The sequence below is a fragment of the Macaca mulatta genome, chromosome 15 (genome assembly GCF_049350105.2).
Source record: "Macaca mulatta isolate MMU2019108-1 chromosome 15, T2T-MMU8v2.0, whole genome shotgun sequence".
Lineage (NCBI taxonomy): Eukaryota > Metazoa > Chordata > Mammalia > Primates > Cercopithecidae > Macaca > Macaca mulatta.
In genome coordinates, this window is record NC_133420.1 from 35,890,480 (window position 1) to 35,917,060 (window position 26,581).

The 26,581-nt window shown below is 41.6% G+C and overlaps 1 protein-coding gene across 11 annotated transcripts in view; it reads right to left on the reverse strand.

Annotated features, from left to right (window-relative positions):
- The window catches only part of MRRF (mitochondrial ribosome recycling factor), a 65,751-nt gene that overhangs the window by 17,698 nt on the left and 21,472 nt on the right, over nt 1-26,581 (reverse strand). For 9 of the 11 annotated variants that reach the window (XM_077968070.1, XM_015116904.3, XM_028834885.2 and 6 more), the window contains 2 exons: nt 21,668-21,786; nt 14,796-14,887 (listed from right to left, as the gene is read on the reverse strand). In XM_077968070.1, the coding sequence (XP_077824196.1) occupies nt 14,796-14,887; nt 21,668-21,786 (211 nt within the window). The remainder of the gene's footprint in view (nt 1-14,795; nt 14,888-21,667; nt 21,787-26,581) is intronic. The other 2 variants (XM_015116903.3, XM_077968069.1) reach the window with 1 other exon arrangement.

The window sequence follows — 26,581 nt, forward strand, 5'->3', positions numbered from 1 at the left end:
GAGAAAGATAGCCTGTTCTTTCACTTATTAACTGTGTGACACTGGGCACAAAAAATCCCATTCCTCTGTGACTTAGTTACTTCATCTGTAAGATAGAGATAATATACTGATCTCAAAAGGATGTTACAAGTATATTAGCTAATACATAAATGGCGGCCGGAACAACAGTTGGCACAGTGTTCCAGAAACAATGATTACATTATTGCATACTTACTACAGGCTAGGCTCTGTTTGAGGGCCTAGGAATACAGCAATGAACAAAATTGACAAAGTTCTTCCTCTCTCCTCTCAAAGCACTCACATTCTAGTGAAAGCGAGACAGACACAGTAAACAATTAAGCAGATAAAATGACACAAAGTATATGAAGAAAATAAAGCAAGAGAAGGACATAAGGAGAGACCACATTATTATCATGGTAAGGCCCACTTATATTTGCCCAGCCACCTGACCCCAATGTCATCTGCTCCCCTTCAATACTAATAATAACGAAAACTGTTGCAGAGCCATTTCCCTGTGTCAAGTTCTGAGCTGATGCATTCTCCATGCATTAGCTCAGTTAATCTTCATAACATTCCTGTGACATTAGTGGCATGAGTACCTGGGTTTTACAGATTAGAAAGTGGACAGACTGGGCAACATGGTGAGACCCCATCTCTACAGTTTTTTTTTTTTTTTTTTTTTGAGATGGAGTCTTGCTCTGTCTCCCAGGCTGGCGTACAGTGGCATAATCTCGGCTCACTGCAACCTCTGCCTCCCAGGTTCAAGCGATTCTCCTGCCTCAGCCTCCTGAGTAGCTGGGACTACAGGCACGTGCCACCACATAAGGTTAATTTTTGCATTTTTAGTAGAGATGGGGTTTCGCCATGCTGGCCAGACTGGTCTCGAACTCCTGACCTCTGGTGATCTACCTGCCTTAGCATCCCAAGATGCTGGGATTACAGGCGTGAGACAGTGCCCAGCTACAATTTTTTTTTTTTTTTAAATTAGCTGGGCATGGTGGGGCATGCCTGTATTCTCAACTACTTGAAAGGCTGAGACCAGAAGATCCTTAAGCTCAGGAATTTGAGGTGGCAGTGAGCTATGATCATGCCACCGCACCCCAGCCTGGGTAACAAAGAAAGACCCTGCCTGCGGGGAAAAAAAAAGTGGGAAGTAGGGGTTCAGACAGATCAAGTAACCTGCTCAAGGTCACACAAAAAGTTCTTGGCAGACATGGGATTTGGGCCCAGTATAGCCTGACTCCTGAATTCCAGGCCTTCTGCTCTGTTCCTCTCTTGTTGGTGCTAGACAAATCTAGCAACTATTCTTACCAGTGGTGGTAATAATAGTACTATTCTCACATTAAGACCGGCTTAGATATATAGTTCATGCTACTCCCCGACACGTCCAAGAGTAGTGGGGAGAAAGAAGAGAGGGAATTTATGGAGGAAAGAAATGGAATAGTGATCTGATCTACGGTAGTCAACCGCTAGGTACCATAAATAGGTGCATGATACAAGGCATGGAGAAGAGAGGACAGGCAGGGACAAGAGAAACCTGTCCTTTTGTTTGCAATTTTTGCATAAGTGTTGGTGGCAACTTGCTCTTCAGCCTATCCTCCACTTTTGATTCTTGACTGAACGTCCTTGTGTGCTTCAATTGGTATATCTACGCTGGGAAGGAGCCCCATTCCACACACTTGGGACCTGCAACAGCAAGATGCACTACTAAAAAGCCACAGGCCAGGTGAGAAGCAACACTGAACACAAGACAGGTGTTCAAAAACTGCATGAAGGCTTACCCAGGCCTGGAAAGTAGAAAGAAACAGTGTACTGGAACAAACCAAGAGAATGAATGGCCCTGCAAACGCAGCAATGGCAAGCAGGCAGTGGGAATAAAAGGGCTAAAGCAGCAGCTGCAGTTGCTCAAATGCAGTTTGTGTCTGCCCCAGCCCAATTCAGGTCATGAGGCATTAATCTTTGAGGGTTTTTTTCTTTCAATATCCCTAAAGGGGTGTGTGTGTGTATGTGTGTGTGTGTGTGTGTTTTTCTTTCAATATCCCTAAAGGGCTGTGTGTGTGTGTGTGGGGGGGGTTCTTTCAATATCCCTAAAGGGGTGTGTGTGTGTGTGTGTGTGTGTGATGTAGAAAAGGGTATTACCAGTATTTCCTGGAATGTGCAAACTATAGACACTACTCTGTAACAAGATCCACAAGGCAATATAGCAGCTAGCACAGGCAGGCCACAGAACTGAAAGGAAGTAGGTTTCACGTCGGCAGCCCAAGGAGCAAATGTGATAACATGGTAACAGCCCAGGCTTTGGAAACAGACAGATTCAAGTTTGAATAATGGCTCCTTCAATTACTAATCTGTGACCATGAGCAAGTTACTTAAACTTTCTGATCCCTAGTTTCCTCCTCTGTATTAAATCCATCTCAAAAGGGCATTTCTGGGCAGCAATGCGATCACCATGAAAATACGTACACAACTTTCGGAGGCCGAGGTGAGGATTGCTTGAGACCAGGGGCTCAAGAGGAGCCTGGGATACACTGTGGGACCTCCTCTCTACAAAAAATTTTAAAATTAGCCAGACTTGGCTTGTGCCTGTAGTCCCAGCTACTTAGGAGGCCGAGTGGGAGGATCGCTTGAGCCCAGGAGGTCAGGGCCACTGATTGTGACTGTGCCACTGTACTCGAGCCTGAGTGGCAAAAAGCCTGTCTCAAAAAAAACAAATTAAAAAGTATACAAGATATTAAGTCAAAGGGGGAAACAAAGCAAGTTGTGGTATTGTAGACATTTTATCCCACTTATGTAAACTAAATATATATATATATAGGTTTGCATATTCATCCTTTGAAATCTGGAAGGATACACTAACAATGGTTACTTCTGGGAAGAACAACTGGGGAACAATAAATGAACTTTTCATTATACTTCTGTAGGATTTGAATTTTTATGATAAACGTATGTTATTTTTGCAATTAAAAAAGATGAAAGCCATATATCTGATAAGAGTCTAATATCCAGAATATATAAAGAAATCTTGTAACACAAGAACAAACAATCCAATTATAAAATGGGCAAAGGACTTGAATAGACATTTTTCTAAAGAAGACATACAAATGGCCAAAAGCACATGAAAAGATGCTTAGCACCATCAGTCATCAGGAAAATGCAAATCAAAACCATAATAAGATACCACTCCACAGCCTCTAGGATGATAATCATAACAAGTGTTGGCAAAGGAATGGAGAAACTGAAATCCTCGTATATTGCTGGTGGGAATTTAAAATGTGCAGTCCTTGTGGAAAAGTTTGGAAGTTCCTCAAAAAGTTAAACATGGAGTTGCCATAAGACCCAGCAATTAACTGGTCATAAACCACTCCTAGGTTTATATCCAAGAGAATTAAAAGCATGTTCACACAAATGTCCATAGCGGTGGTATTCACTTAACAGCCCCAAAGTAGAGAAAACTCAAATGTCCATCAACTGAGGAACTAATATATAAAATGTGGTATAGCCATACAATAGAATACTATTTGGCAATAAAAAAGAATGAAGTACTGACACGTGGAAGAACCTTGAAAACATTATGCAAATAGAAAGAAGCCAGTCACAAAAGACCACATATTGTGTGACTTCATTTACATAAAATGTTTAGAACTAGGAAACCCACAGTGATAGAAAAGTGGATTATTAATAGCCCAGAGCAATCCCTAGGAGAAGGTTCTGGGGGGAAAGTAAGGAGTGCCTGCTGATGGGTAGAGCGTCTTTTTGGAGTGATGATGAAAATTTCCTAAAACCGATTGTGGTTACAACTGGTTGCACACCTCTATGAATATATACTACTAAAAACCATTAAGTTGTACACTTTCAATGGGTGAATTATATTTCAGTGAAGGTGACAAAAATGCCATATGCCTATCTAGTTCTCACCATTGAACAATACTTGTATCCTAGGTAGAAAGCCTGATGACAGGCAGCACGCCTCATGGCAGTAGAGACAGACAATACTCCCCCACAACAGTTAATAATCACCATGCAGGCCAGACGTAGTCTTATGCCTGTAATCCCAACATTTTGGGAGGCCGAAGCGGGTGGATCACATGAGGCCAGGAGATCAAGAGCAGCCTGGGCAACATGGCGAAACCACGTCTCTACTAAAAATACAAAAAAAAAAAAAATTAGCCGGGTGAGGTGGCGCATGTCTGTACTCCCAGCTACTCAGGAGGCTGAGGCAAGAGGATCGCTTGAACCTGGGAGGTGGAGGCTGCAGTGAGACGAGATCATGCCACTGCACTCTAGCCTGGGCAACAGACAGAGACTGTATCTCAAAAAGAAAAAAAAAAAATCACCATGCAGAGAAGTCATAGAATACTCAGTAACAATGGCTAGCCTGATCATGACAATTTAAAAAATAATATTAACTCTGATTTATTGAATTTCTTTCCTTTCTTCACTGGCATCAAATCTATACTGCTGTCTAAAGGTTCTCCCTGTCTACTCCTGTTCTCTTCTCCCCTCTATCCTTCACAGGAGTTTCTCCCAACAAATCTTCACAAAAGTAAATATTCTATGATCCCATTTTCAGGTGAGGAAACCAAGGATCAGAGAGTTGAAATAAGTATCCTAAAAGCACAAAGCTCTTTCTCCTGGTTTTCTTTTTAGAGTTTTAGTGACTGTCACCTTGGCTCTTGTAGCTGTCAACTGCACCTCTTCCTAGCTACACAGCTTCCCCTCTGCATTTACCTCCACCTAGGGACCATTCTGCCCTGCCTCACCCAGCTTGCTCTCCCTGGAAAAACCTGGTCATCATTCATGAGAAACTGCACATCAGCGTATGAGGGGCGGGAGGGGGGGGGGAATAAACACCTGAGAAAGAATTTAGGCTGAGGAACTATAACTCAGGGTTTTTTTACTGTTATCTAGGACACTCCCTGGTCTCAGTGGCATTCTCCTTCCTATCAACTTGGAACAAAGTCTAGGGGAAAGAGCCTAGTCTAGCCATAAAGTTTATCATCCCCAACAATGCCCAGAGGAAAATGACAATGGCAATTATCTAATGATCTTGAAGCTTTAGGAAGCAGTTCAGTGGTCTGAGAGTGCCAAGGAGAGTCAAGGCTTCTTGCCTTTATCAGGAACATGAAGAAATTCTCATGCCATAAGCAGGACTAGTCACTAGATTTTCTTATTTGGGATATACCTTCCAGGAGGTCTTGCTCACACATAACTCATATTCAAAGAACAAACCAAGTGCTTATTAACAATCAAACTACAGTATGTCCGAGCAACTTAAATTCCAAGATACTTCCAACATAATGACTCAACTCCTCCCGTCTGTAAAAATGGAGGAAAAGACAGGGGGAAAAAAGAACATGGGGCTTCAGGAAGGTGGTTAGTGAGGAAGAGAAGAAAGGAGGGCATTAAGGACTAAAAGAGAAATCAGCAAACAGAAATAAATTATTACTTATTGGTTTTACTCCCAAAAAAATCAGGAAAAGGACATTTCCAAGAACTCCTTAACCAGAAGGATTATATAATAACAAATACTCTAAGATAAAGGAATTAAAATTTAAGTACCTATGATATGCCAAGCCTCACACTATGAGCTTCATATAAAATATCCTATTACTCTTCAAAACCATAGATACCATTCCCATTTTACAGATAAGGAGGCTGAAGCTTCAAAAAATTGAGCAACTTGCCCAAGTTCACTGCAGTGGGCATGAAGGTATGCTGCTCAGATCACCCTCCAGTAGAACCTGCTGTGAGGGGCACAGATGCCTGACAACTTCCAGGCCCCACACCTTCAGATCCACTGTGACATTCCTGCTGAGATCACATCAAGGCCACATCCACTGTGCTTCTCCCAGTCAATGACCATGCATGGCAGAGGTACCAGAGCCAGGTTCTTATGCCTAAATGGGGCTGCTGTAGGGGCAATCTTTGCTCAGGAATGCCCCATCAGCCTGGCTGCACTGCAGTGTGAGTCTCCCTCCCCACAACCCTCTTCCTTCCCCTTCTCCACCAGTATCACACCTGCACTAGGTCTACTCCTGCTCCCTCTCCCCTTTGTCCTTCACAGACATTTCCTGCACATCTAATTCCATCCTGGCATCTGCTTCTCAGAGGACCCAAACTGACATACCCACAGTGACAGAATAGGGATTTGAACCCAGGTCTGTCTAACCCCAAAGCCCATCAATCTCTGTCTAACCACAGAGACAGATTAATTGATCAATAAATTATGTTGCTAAGTCCAACAATCTCAGATCTTACCTTCTGTGACCCCATCACTCCCTCCCCTCTTTGAGATACTTTCTTCACTTGGTTTCCAGGACCCTACACTTTCCTAGTTCTCCTCCTACCTCACTGGACACCTGTTCTCAGTCTTCTTTGCTGGTTCCTCCTCATCTCCCTGACCCCCAAACCTTGAAGTGAAGTGTCCAAGGCTTAGTCCCCAAACCTCTTCTTTTCATTACCTACATTTACTCTCTAAAGTAATCTCATCTAATTTCGTGGCCTCCTTTACAAGTTCATGATTCCCAAATTTATCTCTCTAGCCCACATCTGTCCTCTGAACTTCAGGTCCATATATTCAACAGCCTACTTGACCTCTCCAATTAGATGTCCAGTAGCACCTGAAAATAAATATGGACAAAATCTTCTCTTCCGCCAGGTGCAGTGCTCATGCCTGTAATCCCAGCACTTTGGGAGGCCGAAGTGGGCGGATCACTTGAGGTCAGGAGTTCGAGACCAGTCTGGCCAACATGGTGAAACCTCATCTCTACTAAAAATCCCAGCCTTCCGAGTAGCTGGGATTACAGGCGCGTGCCACCACGCCTGGGTAACTTTTGTATTTTTAGTAGAGACAGGGTTTCACCATGTTGGCCAGGCTGGTCTCAAACTCTTGACCTTCAGTAATCCACCCACTTTGGCCTCTCAAAGTGCTGGGATTACGGGTGTGAGCTCGCACCTGGCCCTCATCTTCTATTTCTTTTTCCTCACTCACTCTGCTACAGGCACATGAGCCCTCTTGCTGTTCCTTGAACATCCCAGGTAGACTCCTACCTCAGGGCCTTTGCACTTTCTGCTTCCTCTGCCTCAGTGCTGGATACAGGCATGGTTTGTTCTTGTACATCCTTCAATTCTCTGCAAGTATCACCTTCCTCTGAACACTTCATGAACATCTACTTAATATTGAACCACCACCATCCCCACCTTCACAGCATCCTTTATTTCCTTTTACTGCCTTATTTTTCTCTACAGAGAGAAAAATATGACCATCTGACACACACAAACTATATGTGTGTGTTGTTAACCATCTTCCCAGTAGATGCTCCATTAAGGACAAAGGCTTTGTCTGGCTTATTCAACTACTTTATCATCAGTGTCTAACACTATGCTTGGCATATAATAGGTACTCAATAAATGTCTGTTGAGTAAATTTATGAATGTCCTACAAGTTTTACATTTCAGCATAAAAACTCTTCATAAAAGCAGACAAGTGGTTATCTGGGACAGAGGAAGAGGACTGAAGACTGACATGCAAAGGGGCAGAGGATAACTTTTTGGGGTGACTGAACTGCTCTGTATGTTGATTGGGGTAGTAGTTACAGGGACACATATATCTGTCAAAAGCCATCATCACATATACTTGAAATGGACTCATTTTATTGTATGTAAGTTATACTTTGATAAAGTTGAATAAAACTAAATAAATACACTATATCCCAGACTGCCCCTTGAACCAAAAAGTACAGACAAGTTCACTGTGAGATTAGGCATCCTGATGTGAGTTTTGTAAATTATGTTCCACATAGTTTGGGTTATTATATAATTAAATTTAAAAACATCAATTGCTATCCTTTGCTACAAAAACGAAGGAGCAAACGCAAAATAAAAACAGAAAGTACTCTCAGAAGTCCACGGATGCAAGAATACAGACTTACAAGTAAAACAAACCCAAGTTTGAATCCTGCTCAACTCTACCTTTACTAGCTAAATGAACCCAAGCAAGTTATCTAACAACTCAGGTTGACTTCGCTCATGCATAAAAAATAGGGAACAGAATGAGTTCAATAATAGAGTATAGAGCCTAGAATGCAGTATGCACTCAGTAAACAGTCACTTTCCTTAATATTATTATTGCCCTACAGTGAGCCAGGGAAGGCATTAAAATACCAATCGGGTTTCCTAAAAGAGCCACATCAAGTCTGGGTCTAAGTACCAACAGAGGGGTCACTTGGGTGTGTTGCAGATGGTTTTCTGGCCCTGAAATGTTCATGTCTCTAAGAAGCACAGTACTATGCAGTGATGTTGCAAATAAGCACTCAATCAAGGGCAACAGCCACAGCATCCCCCACATTCTGCATTCACTTCTTTCCCAAGCACAGTCTCCACGCCACCACTTCCCACTCCCAGCAGAAGAACAGGAAGTAGGCCTTAGAAAATCATTCAGAAATAGTAAAAGAGAAAAAGTTTAAACTAAGATACTTGACATTTGGGAACTGGTTAAGTGTAAAATGCCAACAGTACACCTTTAGAAAAAGAGTGAGGAAGAAGTCTCACAACGGAGAGCAATGGTACACTGTTTTTTTTGTTTTGTTTTGTTTTTTGAGATGGAGTCTCACTCTGTCCCCCAGGCTGGAGTGCAGTGGCGCGATCTCAGTGGCGCGATCTCCAGCTCACTGTAAGCTCCTCCTTCCGGGTTCACGCCGTTCTCCTGCCTCAGCCTCCTGAGTAGCTGGGACTACAGGCACCCACCACCGCGCCCGGCTAATTTTTTGTATTTTTAGTAGAGATGGGGTTTCACCGTGGTCTCGATCTCCTGACCTCATGATCCGCCCGCCTCGGCCTCCCAAAGTGCTGGGATTACAGGCGTGAGCCACCGCGCCCGGCTTAAGTTTTTGTTTTTTTTTAGGTACAGAACACTATGTATAGTACAATCCCATATCATTAGAAGAAAAATGAAGGAGATACCAGACATATGCTTGACTTTGCATTGGAAAAAAATCTAGAAAATCAAGGTACTAAAAGTGGTTCCCGAAGGAGAAAAGGATGGAGACATTTTCTCTTTTTTTTTTTTTTGAGACGGAGCCTCGCTCAGTCGCCCAGGTTGGAGTGCAAAGGCACGATCTCAGCTCACTGCAACCTCCACCTCCCAGGTTCAAGTGATTTGCCTCAGCCTCCTGAGTAGCTGGGATTACAGGCGCGCCCTACCACGCCCAGCTAATTTTTGTATTTTTAGTAGACATGCAGATTCATCGTGTTGGTCAGGCTGGTCTCGAACTTTTGACCTTGTGATCTGCCTGCCTCAGCCTCCCAAAGTCCTTGGATTACAGGTGTGAGTCACCGTGCTTAGCCTCATTTAAATATTTTATGTAATTTTATTTAAAATAAAACCAACAGAGACACTGATGAAGGAACTGGAAGACAATCAAGGAAAGACGTAACCTTGGTGAGGAATGAGTCAATCATATGTAGTTTTGTTTCCTGGCTGAATTCATAGTTTCCTTATAGCATTTATTTAAAGCCAGGCATGAACTCAGCAATCTCAAACCAAAGAACCACTATTCTACTTAGTGTGGTTTTCCCATAGATATTTGGTAAAACAATGAGTAAGGGAGTGTATTCTTATTTGTTTATTTGTTTAGGGGCATAATGATGATGTGAATAAGGTGGAGGCAGAAACTTGGCCTGAACAAAATGAACCCCTGATCAAAACTTTTCAGGGCCCCTGATTAAGGAGTGAAAAGATGGATATTCCAGATAAATCTTCTATCAGGAGACAGGAACAGTAAGAAAGGCAGTAACAAAGACCCCAATTCTAATCCTACTTCTGCCACCTACTAGCTATCTGATATTGGGCATCAACTTCTGTGAGCTTCAGGACTCTCATCAGTCAAATGAGCCTAAAATAGTCTCTTCACCACATAATGTTATAAGAATTTGGGGAGAAATTGTGACGTGTTCAGCTCAGCACTTCTAGGCATTATACCTCTAGTTTAGGTGGTTGATAAATTGTACCTAAAATGTAATTGCCTGAATTGGAAAAATAGAAGAAACTATTTCAGTATATCTCCATTAACAGGAATGTTTCAAAAAAAACCAATCCAGTTGACTAACTTATCTACATAAAAATCACTGCCAGAGAAGCAAACAAAAGCTATCCACATTGTCAGTGGGAAAAGATATAATCCAGAGCCCCTAAGACTCAATGGTTCTTTACCTGAGGAGATAGCCATGATTAAAAAAAAAAACAAAAACAAAAACAAAAAAAAAACCTCACATACAGCCACGTAGAGCTGAGTCTCAGAGGCTGTAAAAAGAGGACTTGGTGATAAGGACCACTCAGGCTCCAAGCCTGACTGTTACTGATTTAGGACTTATCTTCTACCTACTTCCCCAAAAGATCAGAGGCAGATTATAGTTAAGAGTCACATACTCAGTAGACTCATTTAAATAAGAATATGAGAATCAGAGGAATGTAATGAGGGTGAGGTAATAGGTGAGATCTGTTTCCATTGAAAATAAAATTTAGTTCTGGGTATCCAGAGTTAAGTCAAAAAAGCAAACCTACAGACTATCATTAGGCAGTGGAAGAATCAGGATCAATCAGAGGAGGCAAATTTTCCTAGAACTAAACTCAAACTTTCATCATCAGAAACTGATCTTAGAGGCTGGGCACGGTGGCTCACACCTGTAATCCCAGCACTTTGGGTGGCCAAAGTGGGTGGGTCACTTGAGGTCAGAAGTTCAAGACCAGCCTGGCTAACATGGTGAAACCCCGTTTCTACTAAAAATATAAAAATTAGCCAGGCATGGTGGCGGGTGCCTGTAATTGCAGCTACTTGGGAGGCTGAGGCAGGAGAAATGCTTGAACCCAGCAGGCAGAGGCTGCAGTGAGCCAGGATCGCACCACTACACTCCAGCCTGGGCGACAGAGTGAGACTCCATCTCAAAAAAAAAAGAAAAAAGAAACTGATCCTAAGAATGTATGCTTCCTATTTCCCCTACCCATCAAAGTTCCAACTTAAGATTTGATGTGTTGTTTTCCTCCTCACAGCTTTGTCAACTACCAGCTGTGTGACCCAGAACCAATGCCTCACCTCTCTGAATCTCATTTTCTTCATCCCTAAAAAGGAAAGATGCTCCTATTTGTGAAAGGGGATGATGGAAATAGCATATTTGCTAGCATTAATTGAGTGCTTACTAAGCATCAAAAGCTTCATGTACATTATCTCACTGAAATCTCCCAATAAGCATATATGGCAAGTCCTGCAAATTATCATTTCACAGACAAGCTGCCCGAGATTCAGAGAGGCAGAGACAGGTGCCACTGTCACACAGCCAAAGAGCAGGAAGTGCTGGAACTCAATTTCATGCTTATGTGACACCAATGCAAAATTTAAACGCAAAATTTAACCATTAAACTTTTCTGCTTTCCCGAATATGTAAGGCACCTAACCATTCCTGGCACATAGTAGGTGCTCAACCTATTAGTTCCCTTCCTCCCTCCTTCCTTTTCTCCTAAAATTATATAACATGTAGAAAATTAAAAGTGTACTGAAGTATGTTTATATAGTTTAAGGAAATCATACCACTTAATTTATTTTCTCTATTAACCTCACCACATCTCTGCTTATCATTATGCACTAACCTATTTTACAAATAAGGAACTAGAAGGCAGCAAACAGCTAGGGCAATGTGCCCAGAGTCATATGGAAGTCACTGCTAAAACCAAATAAAAACCTTGATCCTCTTACTTATAAATCAACCTTTATCCTCTCACATGACACAGCCTCCATAATAAAGAACAGATCATTCATTTTTTTTATCTGGAAAACTACCAAACGTTATAATTCAGTAAGGGGCCTCATGACCCCACTACCTTGTCAAAGGGAAGAAAGTATATAAAAAATGAGGTTTGCAGGAGCAGACGGTTTTGGTCCATCAACTTTCTCTTGGATTACACCCATTAACCAAAATAAAATAATGTAAAAAAAAATGTAACAGATCCTCATATCTTTGGAAATTCGAGTTAAACTCACTGATCTTTCAAACTTACATACAATGCACCAACAGTGATCATTTACTCCTGTGGGGCTGCAGAAATGCATGTTGTCAACCAGATCTTTGAAAGAAAAATGTGATACACAACTGGGTCACCTTAAGAAGAATCTAAATCAGCAATGAGCATTTAGTAGCACAAATTCATAGCCCCACAGAATTTTGGAGCTTCAGAAAGGACCTGGCAGGCCACTAAGAATAATCCCTTCATCTGATATGTGAGGAAACCAAGGCTCAGGGCAGTTAAGTGGCTGTCCGAGGTTTCACAAACAGGACAGCAAAAACTAGAAAATAAACCCACTGAGTACTACTACCTATTACCCTTGTAAATCTTGCTTCTAATGTCCATGCGTACCTTTAGCACTTTCCAGAATTACGCATCTATACAGAAAATACAGGAGAAAGTTAACAGAAAAACTCAGGCTTCAAATCCTGACTGCCATTTACTTGTCAGATGATCTCAGGCAAGTCCCTTAATTTCTCTGAACTTCACGTTTTTCATCTATAAATGTGGGTCCTAGTAATTTCCACAAGCTTGATGCAATACAAACAAGAGACCTGGCACACAGCCTGTGAGCTCCATGAAGGCATACATCACGTCTATACATCCCCAGCACAGAGCCTGGCACATATACATTCTCGGAACATTCACTGAGCAAATCAATGAACTTGCCAAACAAACTCGAACTATCCGGTTCAAGCAGGAAGACTTGAACCCAGGTCCATCTGCTTCTTAAACATTAAGTTATATTGTTCCCAATTCACATGATTTCAAAGCAGAGTGTTAATTCAGCCTCACAGAGTACTGAGAGCACAACGGAACAAGACAGCTATTTTCTGGCCATGAGGCAGGAAAAAGTTCAGTGTGGGAAGTTTCTGAACTCTCCATGTTGGGATTGATTCTTGTTGTTTGAATGGGTATAGGTACATCATGAGGCTTTGGAATCATCCAAAACTGGGTTTGGGTCCAAGCTGCGGCATAAGTTGTGTGGCTTCCACACAAGCTGTGTGGCCTCAAAGGTATGACTTTACCTCTCCGAGCCTAAACTTCCATGCCTAGGAAAAAACCTACTTTACAGGGATTAAAGACAAATGAGGCAATATACGTAAAGGAATACAGGATAATGCGTGGCACAAAAAGACACTCAACTAGTGTTCAACTCCATTTCCCTTTTAGTTATCTGGAAGCTTCATTCATTAGGTCTTTGTTCAAATGTCCCTTTCTTCATGACCCTCCCTACCCATAATAAAAGCCCCAAATCTCTCTATCCCCTTACTTTGCTTTTTTTACTTCATTGTCCTTACTATCACTTGACATTCCATTACGTACTTATTTACTGTGCCTATGCAACTATTAGGGAAGCCCAAGGAAGAGAGGGACTTTTTGTTGTTTCTTTTGTTTACTGCTATATTCCAACAGCTAAGAAAGTATCTGGTATGCCATTAGTGCTTAATAAATACTTGCTGAAAGACTGAACAAGTTAATTCAACACTTATTTGGGCCTTGTTATATATGAGGCACTGTGTAGGAATAGGGATTTAAATATTTTGCTATGGAATCTGAGAAGATGTGTCTCACTTGGACTGCTGCAGGAGCCTCCTGACTGTTTTCCTTGTGTCCACTTTGTCCCCCTACAGTCCATTTGTTAAATCAGCAGCCAGAGAGACCCTCACATAGTCAACATCAGATCAGGTCACTCCCCTGCTTAAATCCCTCCACTGACTTCGCATCACAATGAGAATAAAGCCCAAACACTCACCAGGACTTACAAAGACTAAACCATCAGCCTCTAGTGACTAGTCCAACCTCCTCTCCTACCACCCTCTCCCTGCATTTCGCACACACTGACTTTTTTCTTTCTCAAAAAGGCCAAGGTCTTGTATTTTCTCTTCTTTTTTTAATTTAAAAATGAACATTTTATTTTTATTCACCTAAAACTTTTAAATTCTAAAAAAATTAGCCGGGTGTGGTGGCAGGCGCCTGTAGTACCAGCTACTCAGGAGGCTGAGGCAGGAGAATGGTGTGAATCTGGGAGGTGGAGCTTGCAGTAAGCCAAGATCACGCCACTGCACTCCAGCCTGGGTGACAGAGTGAGACTCCGTCTCAAAAAAAAAAAAACTTTAAGTTCTATATATTTATATAACTAACAATATTCTGTTCTCATGCCTAAAATTCTTCAACTAGCAAGGACTAATGTAAAAAAAATAGCTCTTCAAAGAATATAAGTTAGAGACTACCAGTGTCAAGGTCTTTTCAGACTTGCGGCCTTTGTGCTTGCTGTTCACTCTGCCCAAAATGCTCTCCCCTAGGCTGGTTCTTTCTCATCATTTAGCTCTCAGCAAAAATGTTACCTCTATAAACAGTCTTCTCAGGCTAAAGGTGCCCCTGCCACCATCATCCTTACCAAGTCACTCCCTATTGGCTCCCACTGCCTTTTCTTGCCTCATGGCATGTTATTATCTGGAATGACTTTATTTATTTGTCCTACCTTCCCAACCAGAATGTAAAGTATGTAAGGACAACAAATTCTCAAGCTTACTGTTGCAAACCTCACATCTAGTACATAACAGACACTCAATAAGTATTTCTGAATTAGTAAAGTGATCTCAAAAGATGTTTGCCAGGGTGAAAGGTGCAGGCAAGGTATGTTATTGGCCTAATGGTATAGTAGGGTGTTTGCTGGTTTCCTTCCAAGGACAACCACTCCATTTCATTAAAATATGTGAATTTCAGCCAAACTTACTGAGGAATGGGCACCCGAATTAGCATCCCTTCCACTTCTGGGTTCAGATTCATTCCACTTTCTCTTATAGCCTTGATAGCTGCAGCTGTACACTGAAAACCAGATCAAAAGGTAAACAGAATTAGTAAATAATTATTACCAGATGCAAGCCCTCTGTCGATAACTGGCAACCCATCTTGGCAGAACATGGAAACATTTAGTTCTGTTACCAGCAAGATCAGGAAGTTACATTGGTGTAGAGTGCTTTGATCAAGCTGAATAGCAAACTATGTCCACTCCTGGTACCACTGTACTGCAGGAGGAACAAAAAGAAAGAAGAAAAAATAAAAAGAAAACAGCTCTGCTTCTTTGAAAAGATTTCAATGGTTTGAGGCAACACAGATCAAAACCACAATAAATCCTCAAGGGAGGGGGGCTGGTCTCTGCAAAGATTGGTGTAAAGACAGATGAAAGATTTCATACGTAAAAAAATCCAGTTGACATTTTACACTCAAAATATACCAGTGCCGATTTGGAATGAGTAAATAAATTTAACTCATTCACATCTGCACTCACACCAAACTCACTCATATTTTGGAATGCAAAATGAATCTCTGCTGGTATATGCTCCCGCAAAGGTAGTGTGATATACTAGCTTAAAGCGTGGGCTTTGGAGTCAGAAAGATCTCAGTTCAAATCCCAGTGCTGGTAACCATGTGACCCTGGGCACATGGTTAACCTCTCTGTACCTATATTTTGTCATCTGAGACCATGTAGCACCTAAACCTCAGAGAGGTAGTGAAATAACATGAGCGATGCATCTTGCTCTGTGCCTGGCACATAGTAATACTCAGGCAAGAGCAGTTATATAAACATATTATATACATTTATTATACAAAGGTAAGAATGCATAAAACCCCCAAACAAGGTGGAGTTGATGTCCTCATGTAGCTGAGGTACTGCTATCCTGCCCAACATCCTTCAGGGGCTTCTCTGAAAGTTTGCTCACTAATGGGCCAACTGGCACACTGGCACACTCATTTCCCAAAGTGCCTCACCTCACACTCAAGCAACATTATAACTACACCTGGTATGTAATCCTAAAGAATAACAAGAAAGCAGTGTGTAAGAGAGATCCTTTCATTGGCATGACAATGTGGAATTCATGAAAATAAAGCCTCTGATATTTTCAAAAGAATTTTAGGCTTGACCAGAGCCAATCCACATCACTTGGATTCAAAGGCCAATTCCTGCACTTGAGCTCCTCCTAGACTTTCTAATTTAAATGAATGGGGGTTGATACACACCTATTTTACTTTTCTAGGTTCTCTGCCCATAAAACTCATTCATTTCATTTTTATATAACCTTATTGCTACAGCTACCTGAGGTATTACTATAAGGTCACAAAGACAAACCAGAACTTCCACATACACATGCAGAATCCTCTTGGGAGGCTGTACACAGAATGTAACATATTGTGGCCACTACCTAAAATAGTACATTCTTTTTTTTTTTTTTTTTCTGAGACGGAGTCTCGCTTTGTTGCCCAGGCTGGAGTGCAGTGGCGCGATCTCGGCTCACTGCAAGCTCCACCTCCCAGGTTCACGCCATTCTCCTGCCTCAGCCCCCGAGTAGCTGGGACTACAGGTGCACACCACCACGCCTGGCTAATTTTTTTTATTTTTAGTAGAGACGGGGTTTCACCGTGTTAGCCAGGATGGTCTCGATCTCCTGACCTCGTGATCCACCCGCCTTGGCCTCCCAAAGTGCCGGGATTACAGGCGTGAGCCACCGCGCCCGGCAGTACATTCTTAAAATAGTACCTCTGGCCACAGATTATCAGAGCTGGAAGGGATCTCTGACGTAACCAAGTCTCTTCATTATGTGAACAGGAACTTGTAGAATAGGGTCATACCCCCAAGAGTAGACATGGTCTTCCCTGACAGCCCAAGAGAGATGGTTTGAGGACCCCCATCCATCAAACTTCCAGTTACTGGCAGACTTAAGAGGAGATTGAATAGGGATTTAATCCAATGATGCTGCTCTGCCTTTACTTTTTTCTAGATCCCAAGTTCAACGCATTCAATAATTATAACATTAAGGATGTGATTTTTCTTCTCTTTTTTTTCTTTTTTTTTTTTTGAGACAGGGTCTCACACTGGCACTCAGGCTGGAGTGCAGTGGCATAATCACGGCTCACTGCAGCCTTGACCTCCCAGGCTCAGGTGACCCTCCACCTCAGCCTCCCAAGTAGCTGCAGGAGGGAAAAAAGAAAGAAGAGCTGGGACTACAGGTCCACACCACCACACCTGGCTAGTTTTTGTATTTTTTATAGAGATGGGGTCTCACCATGTTGCCCAAGCTGGTCTCAAACTCCTGGGCTCAAGCGATCTGCCCACCTCAGCCTCCCAGAGTGCTGGCATTATAAGCATGACCCACCATGCCTGGCCTGATTTTTTCTTAAACAGCCAAATTTAATTTGGAATTACGTTTGCGGTATAAAGGTTATAATCAAGGTAATAAAAGAGCTGAATAAAGAAATAAAATTAATTTTTCTCTGCAAAATAAATGCCATCTTCCTTAAAAAAGAAAAAACAAAAAAAACCACACAGTCTAAAGCTAACAATAAAGAGAGAATCTCCACTATGAAGGGGTAATCCAATCTCAAGTCTTTCAATCCTCTACTATAGCTTCTCATGAATGACTGATAATCATTACTATAATACCCCATCACCACTACCTGCCTTGCACAAGCTGACCCAAGTATTTCCATACAACCTTCCCCTATAGGCACGAGGGCACCGACTACTGACACCAAGCTGGGCAGGAATTATGCCTCAATATTTACATCTTCCCAGTAAAAGTTAGAGTGCCAAGTACATGGTAAGTGCTCAGTAAAAGCTTGTTGATTGAATATATTAGTGATTTGGTTCAGATCTATTAGAAAAACTCATTTCCTTTACCTCATCTATATAACGGCTCAAAATCTTATTTTATACTTCAACTTTTCTGTGTCTTTTCATATTCAGAAAAATCGTGATTCAAAGTTTTATTTTACAAAGAAAACTATTGAATTCTACATATTTTTTCCTTTGACATGGTACGACACAGAACCTCAGGGAATTAGTCATGTTCTCCTATGACATCTGAAAAACTCTTTAGTTCAGACTAAGAGGCATACGTTCCTATAGACTTTCCATCTCTTATGTGTCATCCCTTCAAGGAAAGGATGCTCCACAGTATCATAGGGCAAACAGGTTGCTCTCAAATGATGACATAACAAACTGGTTGTGGCTGCTTGCAGTAGTGTATTGAGAAAGATCACAAATCTCATCTGGGGTCAGGCAGAGAAGAGTGACGTGATCAATCAGTAGTGTCTGCCTTTGTTATTCTAAGCTAATCTGTGCTAAGTAACAACAACAACAACAACAAAATAGGACTTTTGTAGACAGGTGAACAAGTCCTTGAGAATTTGGATTCAAGTCAACTCTGCTAGTGCCGTATCAATTACTGACCTTCCATTTTCTTCCTATCCCAATGTAAAGTCAAGTCTATGAAAGTAGACACATAGTCTGTCTTAATAATCAGTGAATTCCCAGCACCTCAAATAGAAACCAATCACTTGTAAGGACTCAAAAAATATGTGCTGAATTAATGAATGAATGGTGAAAGGAGCATAGGCTTTTTCATGTCCAACAGAGATATGTTCAAATCCTGGCTCTGTCACAACAGTGTGAATCTAGTGGAGATATTTTACTTCTTTGAGTCTCAGTTTCCTCATCGATAAAATGAATAAATAATGCCTAATTTTACAGAGTACCTGTACTGATCATATGGAACAAAATATGAGAAAGAGACTAGTGACAAAGGAGACAATCAATACACATTCATTTTCTTCCTTCCACAAGAGCAATAATGGAGCCTGCAGAGTTGTGTGTGGTTTTTTTAAATTTTTTATTTTTTTCATTTGCCTTGTTTTATTCAAATCATGCTGTGGTTTTTATTCCCTTCTTTTCTTTCCCATCATTAACTCTAGCTGCAGGCAAGTTTATGGAAGGCAGCAACTATGTGTATCATTTATCAAGCAGGACACATGTTAAACAAATGCAACACAGTTTTCTGTCTTTAATGCATTCAAAACAATTATGCATGTAAATCTGCATCGTGTCACTACAGCGTGACACGGAAATGCTCGGGTTTGGAAAGAAAGCCAACTGTATGTGAAACAGAAAGAAATTACATAAACACTTAGAGGATTAGCTCAGCATTTTAAAGCCATGAACCTGGGTACTCTATGGTCAGCTTCTAAGCTGGAGGAAGGAAATTTTTAGTTAGAGCTATTTGTTTAGTATGTACAACAGATGAGATAAAGGAATTCAAAAGACAATGTAACTCACACTTCCTCATTCTGTCCCTGTAAATGAACCTCTCTACTGATATACTTGTAAGGATTTTTCCAAAACCCATGGAATTCTAACTTGAACAAATGGCAAAGATGTCTTGAGTTGAAAAATGAAGATATACTCCAACTTCCTAAGAAAAAATTAAGCTGTTAATATCTCCTCCTGCTTCGTAAGATGCTCTCTGGTGGCCAATCAGGTGCTTCTTCTGTGAATGCCATTTTCTATTTAATAAAAGAAGTGGCTGGCTCTGAAAAAGCAATCTGCCTGATGAGGTCTTCAAGCTGTGTAATTAGGAGGCTATTCCCTAAATTGGCCCGCAGTGCCTATGGGATTAGATGAACAAGGAGGAGAGGCCTCAGTGGTTCAGAGGGGGCCAGAAAGAGAAAGAGTTGACAGCTCCCTTTTCATCAATTTCTCTGTTCCTCAGTAACACCAGGAATGAGTGCCTCCCTTTTATCAACCTAATAACAGGTATTCATCCATTCAAGGAAAATTTACCAAATGATTCCATGTGCCAGGCACTGTGCTTGGTGTTGGACACATGAGCAAATTAGACATTCCTACATTCCAAGTTTACACTCTAGTAAAAGTGAGATGACAAATAAATGCGTACACAAATGTATACTAGTAATAAGTACAATAAAGAAAAAGAATTGTGCTGTATAGGAGAACCTAGTGTGGAAGAATAATTCCAATTGGAGAGGTCAGGAAAGGCTTCTCTAAGAAGTGACATTTAAGCCATGATCCAAAATATAAGTAGCAATTAGTCATGCAACAGCGTTCCATGCAATGGGAACAGGATATGCAAAGGCTCTAAGGATGTAAAGGGTTTGGTGTGTTTGAGGAACTGAAAGACCAGTGTGGCTAAAGCACTGCACAAGGATGACAGTGGCACAAGACTGGCAAAACTGAAAAGACAGAGGCCAGATCAAGCAAAGCCATCTAGACCACAGTGAGGATTCTGGACTTTTTCTTAAAGATTGCTGGGAGCCACCAATAAATGCAAAGCATGGGAATGACAAATGACAAAATCTTTTATATGTACATATTTTTACTTATTTATTTAATATACAAGATCTTGCTCTGTCACCCAGGCTGCAGTGCAGTGGCATGATCATAGCTCACTGCAGCCTCAAACTCCTGGACTCAAGTGATCCCCCAACTGCAGCCTCCTGAGTAGCTAGGACTACAGGCCAACCCACCTCACTAATTTTTTTATTTTTGAAATTTTTGTAGAGCCAGGGTTTCACTATGTTGCCCAGGCTGGTCTTGAACTCCTGGCTTCAAGTGATCCTCTAACCTTAGCCTTCCGAAGTGCTGGGATTACAGGTGTGAGCCACCATGCCTGGCACAATATATATTTTTCAAAAACTCATTCTGGTTGTAGTATTGGAGAATGGAGTAGGGGAGTGGTAACAGCACCCTCACAGGTGTGCCTGGCCCATTAGCTATCAGAGCCCCTTGATTTGAAACTGTGTGTTCACAGTAAGGGCGTTCCCTGTCTCCTACCTCTAGCCTAGTTTGTCAAATCCAACAGGTCCAACGTTGGTCTATGACTTTGGAATACAACTACTGAAACAGACAATAAGAACAGGAGGATTCCTTCACCTCATATTAGCAGATGAGGAAATGGAGGCCCAGAGAGTGAAGCAACTTGCCCAAGGTCAAACAGCCAGTTGGTGGTAGAGATGGCACCCGATTCCAGGTACTCTAGGACTCCTAATCCAGGCCAATTCCTAGTGGACCAATAACAAAAAGGCCAATTACCTTCCTCAACTATACTTAAAATCATAAAGCCTCAACAATCCAATGACCTAATACAACCCACCTTCCAGTTATGGAAGCAGAGTGTTCCATGCAATATTCTGCAATGGTCAGTCTAGTATAAAAGGACTTCCTGGAGGGTCTACTCCAAATACTAATGCAGAAGTCACAAATTGGTGGCCCTCAGGCCACATTTGGCCCATTAAAATATGGTTTTATTTGCCTCATAGTCTTAAAAAAAAATGGAATTAGTCATCAATATTTAAAGAATAAAGATGTGACATTAAAATGTGTGTTACTAGCTTCTTCTAGAAACAAAAATCGTAGTATCAGGTAACACTGATTACCAGGCCTACATTCTGCCTGGCAATGATCAGCAGGAGCTGGGCAGAGGCATTCCACTCAGACAAGGCACAGGCTCTCCAGGTCACCAGAACCTTTCCACGCTGGCCAAACACCAATCACTGCATCTCCAGTATTGTTTTTCTTAGATGGGACCCGTTTGGGTATTCAAACAACTTACCTAGCCTCTGTAGCATTTATGTTTAACAGAAAAGGAATCTGGCAACGGGAAAAGAGCTTTGCCTTATCCTTAAGTTCTCTTTATTATGTCTTCTCTCTTGTTTCATTCTAAGCTGAAGGAACACTTACTTCCTCCTGATATGACCCAGTCTCCTCCATTCCAAAAGAGACCATGGAGAGAGATTTTAGCAAGGCCACCTTACCTCTGGGAAGCTGGCCATATTCACCAAAATCAGCTGTGGCGACTTCATGGAGATCTGGCCAATCTGGTTTAAAGCAAGTTTCCCATCAGCAGTTACCACAGCAATCTTGTCAAGGGATCCTAGAAGAAAAATTATACAGTTTTAGAATTCCAAAGAACCTTAGTAGCCCCAAATCTAAGTCTCTATCTAATTCAGATTCAGGCTGGATGCAGTGGCTCATGCCTATTATCCCAGAGCTTTGGGTGGGTGAAGTGGGAGGAATGCTTGAGGGCAGTAGTTTGAGACCAACCTGGGCAAAACAGCAAGACCACATCTCTACAAAAATATTTTTTTAATTAGCAGGCATGGTGGCGTGTGCCTGGAAGACGAGCTACTCAGCAATGAGGCTGAGGTGGGAGGACTACTTGAACCCAAGAGGTAGAGGTTACAGTGAGCTGTACTGGCTACTGCACTCTACCGTGAGCAACAGAGTGAGATCTTGTCTCAAAACAATAATAATAATTCAGATTCAACAAACATTTAGGGATTCTTACCATTGTGACAAGAGTGTACAAGGGGCTTTCACAGGAACAGCAGTATTCTGTGATAGAAAAAGCTTGAAATGTTGACAGAACTAGGTTGGAATTCCTCACCAGCAACTAGGGTGGCCAACCATCCTGTTTGCCTGGAGCTGAAGAATTTTCTGTGACAGGGCTTTTTGAACTAAAACTGGAAACAGCTGATCACCCTCACAAGCAACTCTGCCATTTACTTGCTATGAAACCTCGGGTGAGTTACTTATCTTCTCTGTGCCTTGGTTTCCAACTCAGTCAAAAAATAACTACCTGGCCGGGCGCGGTGGCTCAAGCCTGTAATCCCAGCACTTTGGGAGGCCGAGACGGGCGGATCACGAGGTCAGGAGATCGAGACCATCCTGGCGAACACGGTGAAACCCCGTCTCTACTAAAAAAATACAAAAAACTAGCCGGGCGAGGTGGCGGGCGCCTGTAGTCCCAGCTACACAGGAGGCTGAGGCAGGAGAATGGCGTAAACCCGGGAGGCGGAGCTTGCAGTGAGCTGAGATCCGGCCACTGCGCTCCAGCCCCGGCGACAGAGCGAGACTCCGTCTCAAAAAAAAAAAAAAAAAAAAAAAAAAAAAAAAAAAATAACTACCTTAGAGGATTCGAGTGAGGACTGCAGCTAAAGGAGTCTAACTAAATATAAACAATGGAGTATACAATAAACACCAAAAAATATGCATTAAAGTTGGTACCTCTTATTATCCCTTTTAGTCCTTACAACGACCCTGTAACACTGCATTATTACCCCCACTTTACAGATAAGAAAATAAGACTTGGGAAGAATAAACAAGCCAAGATCACAGGGGTGACAAAAGGAAAAACAAGCGCCAAGACCCAAACTCAGGTATGCTTAATTCTGATTTCAATCAAGGCTCTTTCCCTTACAAATGGAACTCAAACCCGGCTGTACATCAGAATCACCAGGGAGCTTTGAAAATTAAGATTCCTGGGCCCCACCCCAAAGAGATCCTGATTCTGTAGAGGCTTCAGAGCCTGTGATTTGGGGAAGCCTGTAATTTTTTTTTTAGGTTCACCACATGATTCTGACACAGCCAGATTTGGAACCATTTGCTTATACGACCCTTCACTGTGGTACTTAGATCCCCTTTAGAAACTAGCTCATTAAACAAAACAACAACAACAACAAAACTATTAACATTTTCCTGTTATCCTGGATATAATCTTTGTCTGCATTTAAATTCTGGAAAACCCTGGGAAAAATTTTCAAAAATGGCAAGAAGGCAAGCAATAAAGCTACAGTTACAGATGGAAAAGAGGCATTATTCAAACTCCCTTATTTCCTATGCAAATGAGAACTAGAAGAAAAACCTTACCATTCACAGTAGGAACCACTCAAGGATGGCTCATTCTGAGACACAAAGAGAAAAGTGGGGAAAAGGAGTCTTATAAACAAATTGGAGTTGTCCTGGCAATATGTTGTTAGAATAATGCAGTACCATACTGTGGCCCAAAGATCTGATTTGAGATACTCAACCAGATTCAATGTCATCATGAGAGAGAAGGTTGCTGACACCAGTGGCTTCAACCTGGAAAAGTCCAGGAGGTATAATGGTAAAAGTCTTTGTTACTCTGAAGACCAATGACCTGAGTTCAAATACCAACTCTGCCACTTTCTGATTGTGTGACCATGGGTAGATTCCTTCAGCCTTCTTGGCCTCTGTTTCCTGATTTCTAAATGGGACATAAAAACTGTACTTATATCACGCCGGGCACAGTGGCTAACGCCTATAATCCCAGCACTTTGGGAGGCTGAGGTGGGCGGATCACGAGGTCAGGAGTTTGAGACCAGCCTGGCCAACTCAGTGAAACCCCGTCTCTACTAAAAATACAAAAAATTAGCTGGGCATGGTGGCAGGCGCCTGAAATCCCAGCTAGTTGGGAGGATGAGGCAGGAGAATCACTTGAACCCGGGAGAAGAAGGTTGCAGTGAGCAGAGATCACGCCATTGCACTCCAGCCCAGGAGACAGTACGAGACTCTGATTCAAAAAAAAAAAAAAACTGTACTTACATTTCATAGGGTTTTTATGAAGATTAAATGACAGAACGTAGGAAAAGCACTTAAACTGTGTCCCAGTAAATGCTATTATTACTTCTTGACATTCTGTGTTTTAATTTCTCTAATATACTCTAATATTCTCTAATTAAACTCTGTTCTGAATTGCTTCAGGACCCTTGCATATATTTTTCCTTCTACTGCAAACACTCTTCTCTGTTCAGATAAATTCTGCTCATTCCTTAACAGTCAGATACAGTGGCATCTAATCTCAGCAATCTTGTCTCACCTCCTAGGCTGGATTACAAACCCCTTTTATAAGCCCCCAGCATCCGAGCACATTTCCATAATAATGACAATTCTCTATATTTACTGAAAACTTCCTATGAGCAAGACATCATGATAAATGCTTTCTATAATGTATTTGCTGTTAATATCATATTAACTCTATGAGATAGTTATTATTTCTATCTCACAGACAAGAAAACTTGAGGCATACAGAGTAACTTGCCCAAGATGACAACAGCTCTTAATGGAGCCTGAATTCAAACCCGGGTCTGACCAACTCCAAAGTCATTTGGTCTTCACCACTCAGCTTTGCTGTATGGTTTTATACATACTGGTTTACTTGTTTGACCCTTCACATCCGGTTCTAGGCTCCTGGAAGGTGGGGACAATATATTTTCTCTCTGTATCAACAGCACATATTAATCAGCACAGAAAACGTGTTCAATAATGCTTTGATGATAAATGAATGTATGCATGGATGGATGAAAGGGAAGAGGACAACAATGAATAAACAAATAAACCTGTATCTGGACAACTGTTAAAAGGTGTCAGTTATCTGAGAGATAGAAATTGCTGTGAGAAAGAGGAAAATGTAGGGGGGTACCCGTTGGTTCAAACAGTAATGAAAGATAAAATGGAAGAATCTGGCAAAAGAGACTAGCTAAATTTAGTCTGTTTCATCCAGTCTCTTCATGGCCCAAAGTTCTATATAGAACATTATACAAACATAATCCTGAAGAGAAAGGAAAGAGGAAATACCAACAGGAGGCCTTTTGAAATGGATCTTAATTCAGTCTTCCTGATTTGCCGTAAGATCCTTTGCCACAGAAGTCCCCACACAGACTTTTCAGAATGCAATTGTGGTGGTTACCATTCCTAAATCCATATCGACATAATGCATCAAATCCTTTTCCCTCAATCTGTCCCCAGCGAGAATCTCCCTCAGCCTCATTCCTGCCCCTCATTTTCTCAGAGGTTAACATTTAACAAATTACACTCCCAACCTCTTTCCAGGCCCATCATCTTTTTAAGTTCAACAAGAGTGGAGCTTGCTGGCTAATTTTAAGTATCACATTTCTCCCTGAGCTCCTCTCAAACCGCTCTCTGGTTTCGGCTGCAGAATGTTAACAGGCCAGAAAGCACAGGGGAGACAGAGCACTTTATCAGTTTCATACCTAAAATAATAAGCAAGTTTAAAATAAACAGTTGAGAGAGATTGAATGGCACGCTCTACTGTCAGCAAAGGCAGAAATGCCCCAGCCCAAAGGTTGACAAATGACGGGAATGGTCTTCTAGTTTCACACTGGATCTCATCTCTGAACTCGGTATGTTTCTGATAGTGTTTATAAGTGGAGCTGTATTTTTCACTTGGTTTTCTTAAGAGCGAACTATTTCTAGTTTTCTTATGAACTACCCTAATCAAGACGTGAGTACAAGCAGCCCAAGCTCCCACAGGTACCTTCAGAGGGGGGTCCCAGGTTTGACTTTAGGATGATGACAATTTGCAAAAGGCTAATTTAACAGCAATTGGATTTTTCCTGCCTGCTTGAACCATCAGCTGACAACTCACTTCTCCATCACATCTGCAAACAGTTCGCCTAGACAGTTCTGACATTTCCCACTTAGAAAAGCCCCTTTCAGGAAGTTATTAACCCAAACGGAATATTCCTGGTCAAGCTCAGGGGTACAGAAATGCCTCACGTGGGCAGGTCTGTATCCATTTGGTTCCCAGTAAGGGATAAGAACTGCCAAACAGGACAAATTGGAAAAATCGGACCAAAAACGTCAGTTACTATGATACTACCTAGATGTGTTTACAGTACATTCAAAATAAAAATCTCATTTTTTTGAGAGTATAATTCCATGATAGCAAAGACAATACCTATTTTTGTTCACTACTATGCACTAGCACAATGCCTAGTTCCACAGTAGACAAAAATTTGCTGCATGGATAAATAAACGTAGTGTTAACTACGCACCAGGCACTGTGCTAGAACCATAATATATGTTACCTCATTTATTTTAACTCTCACCCCAAAGCTGTAAGTTAA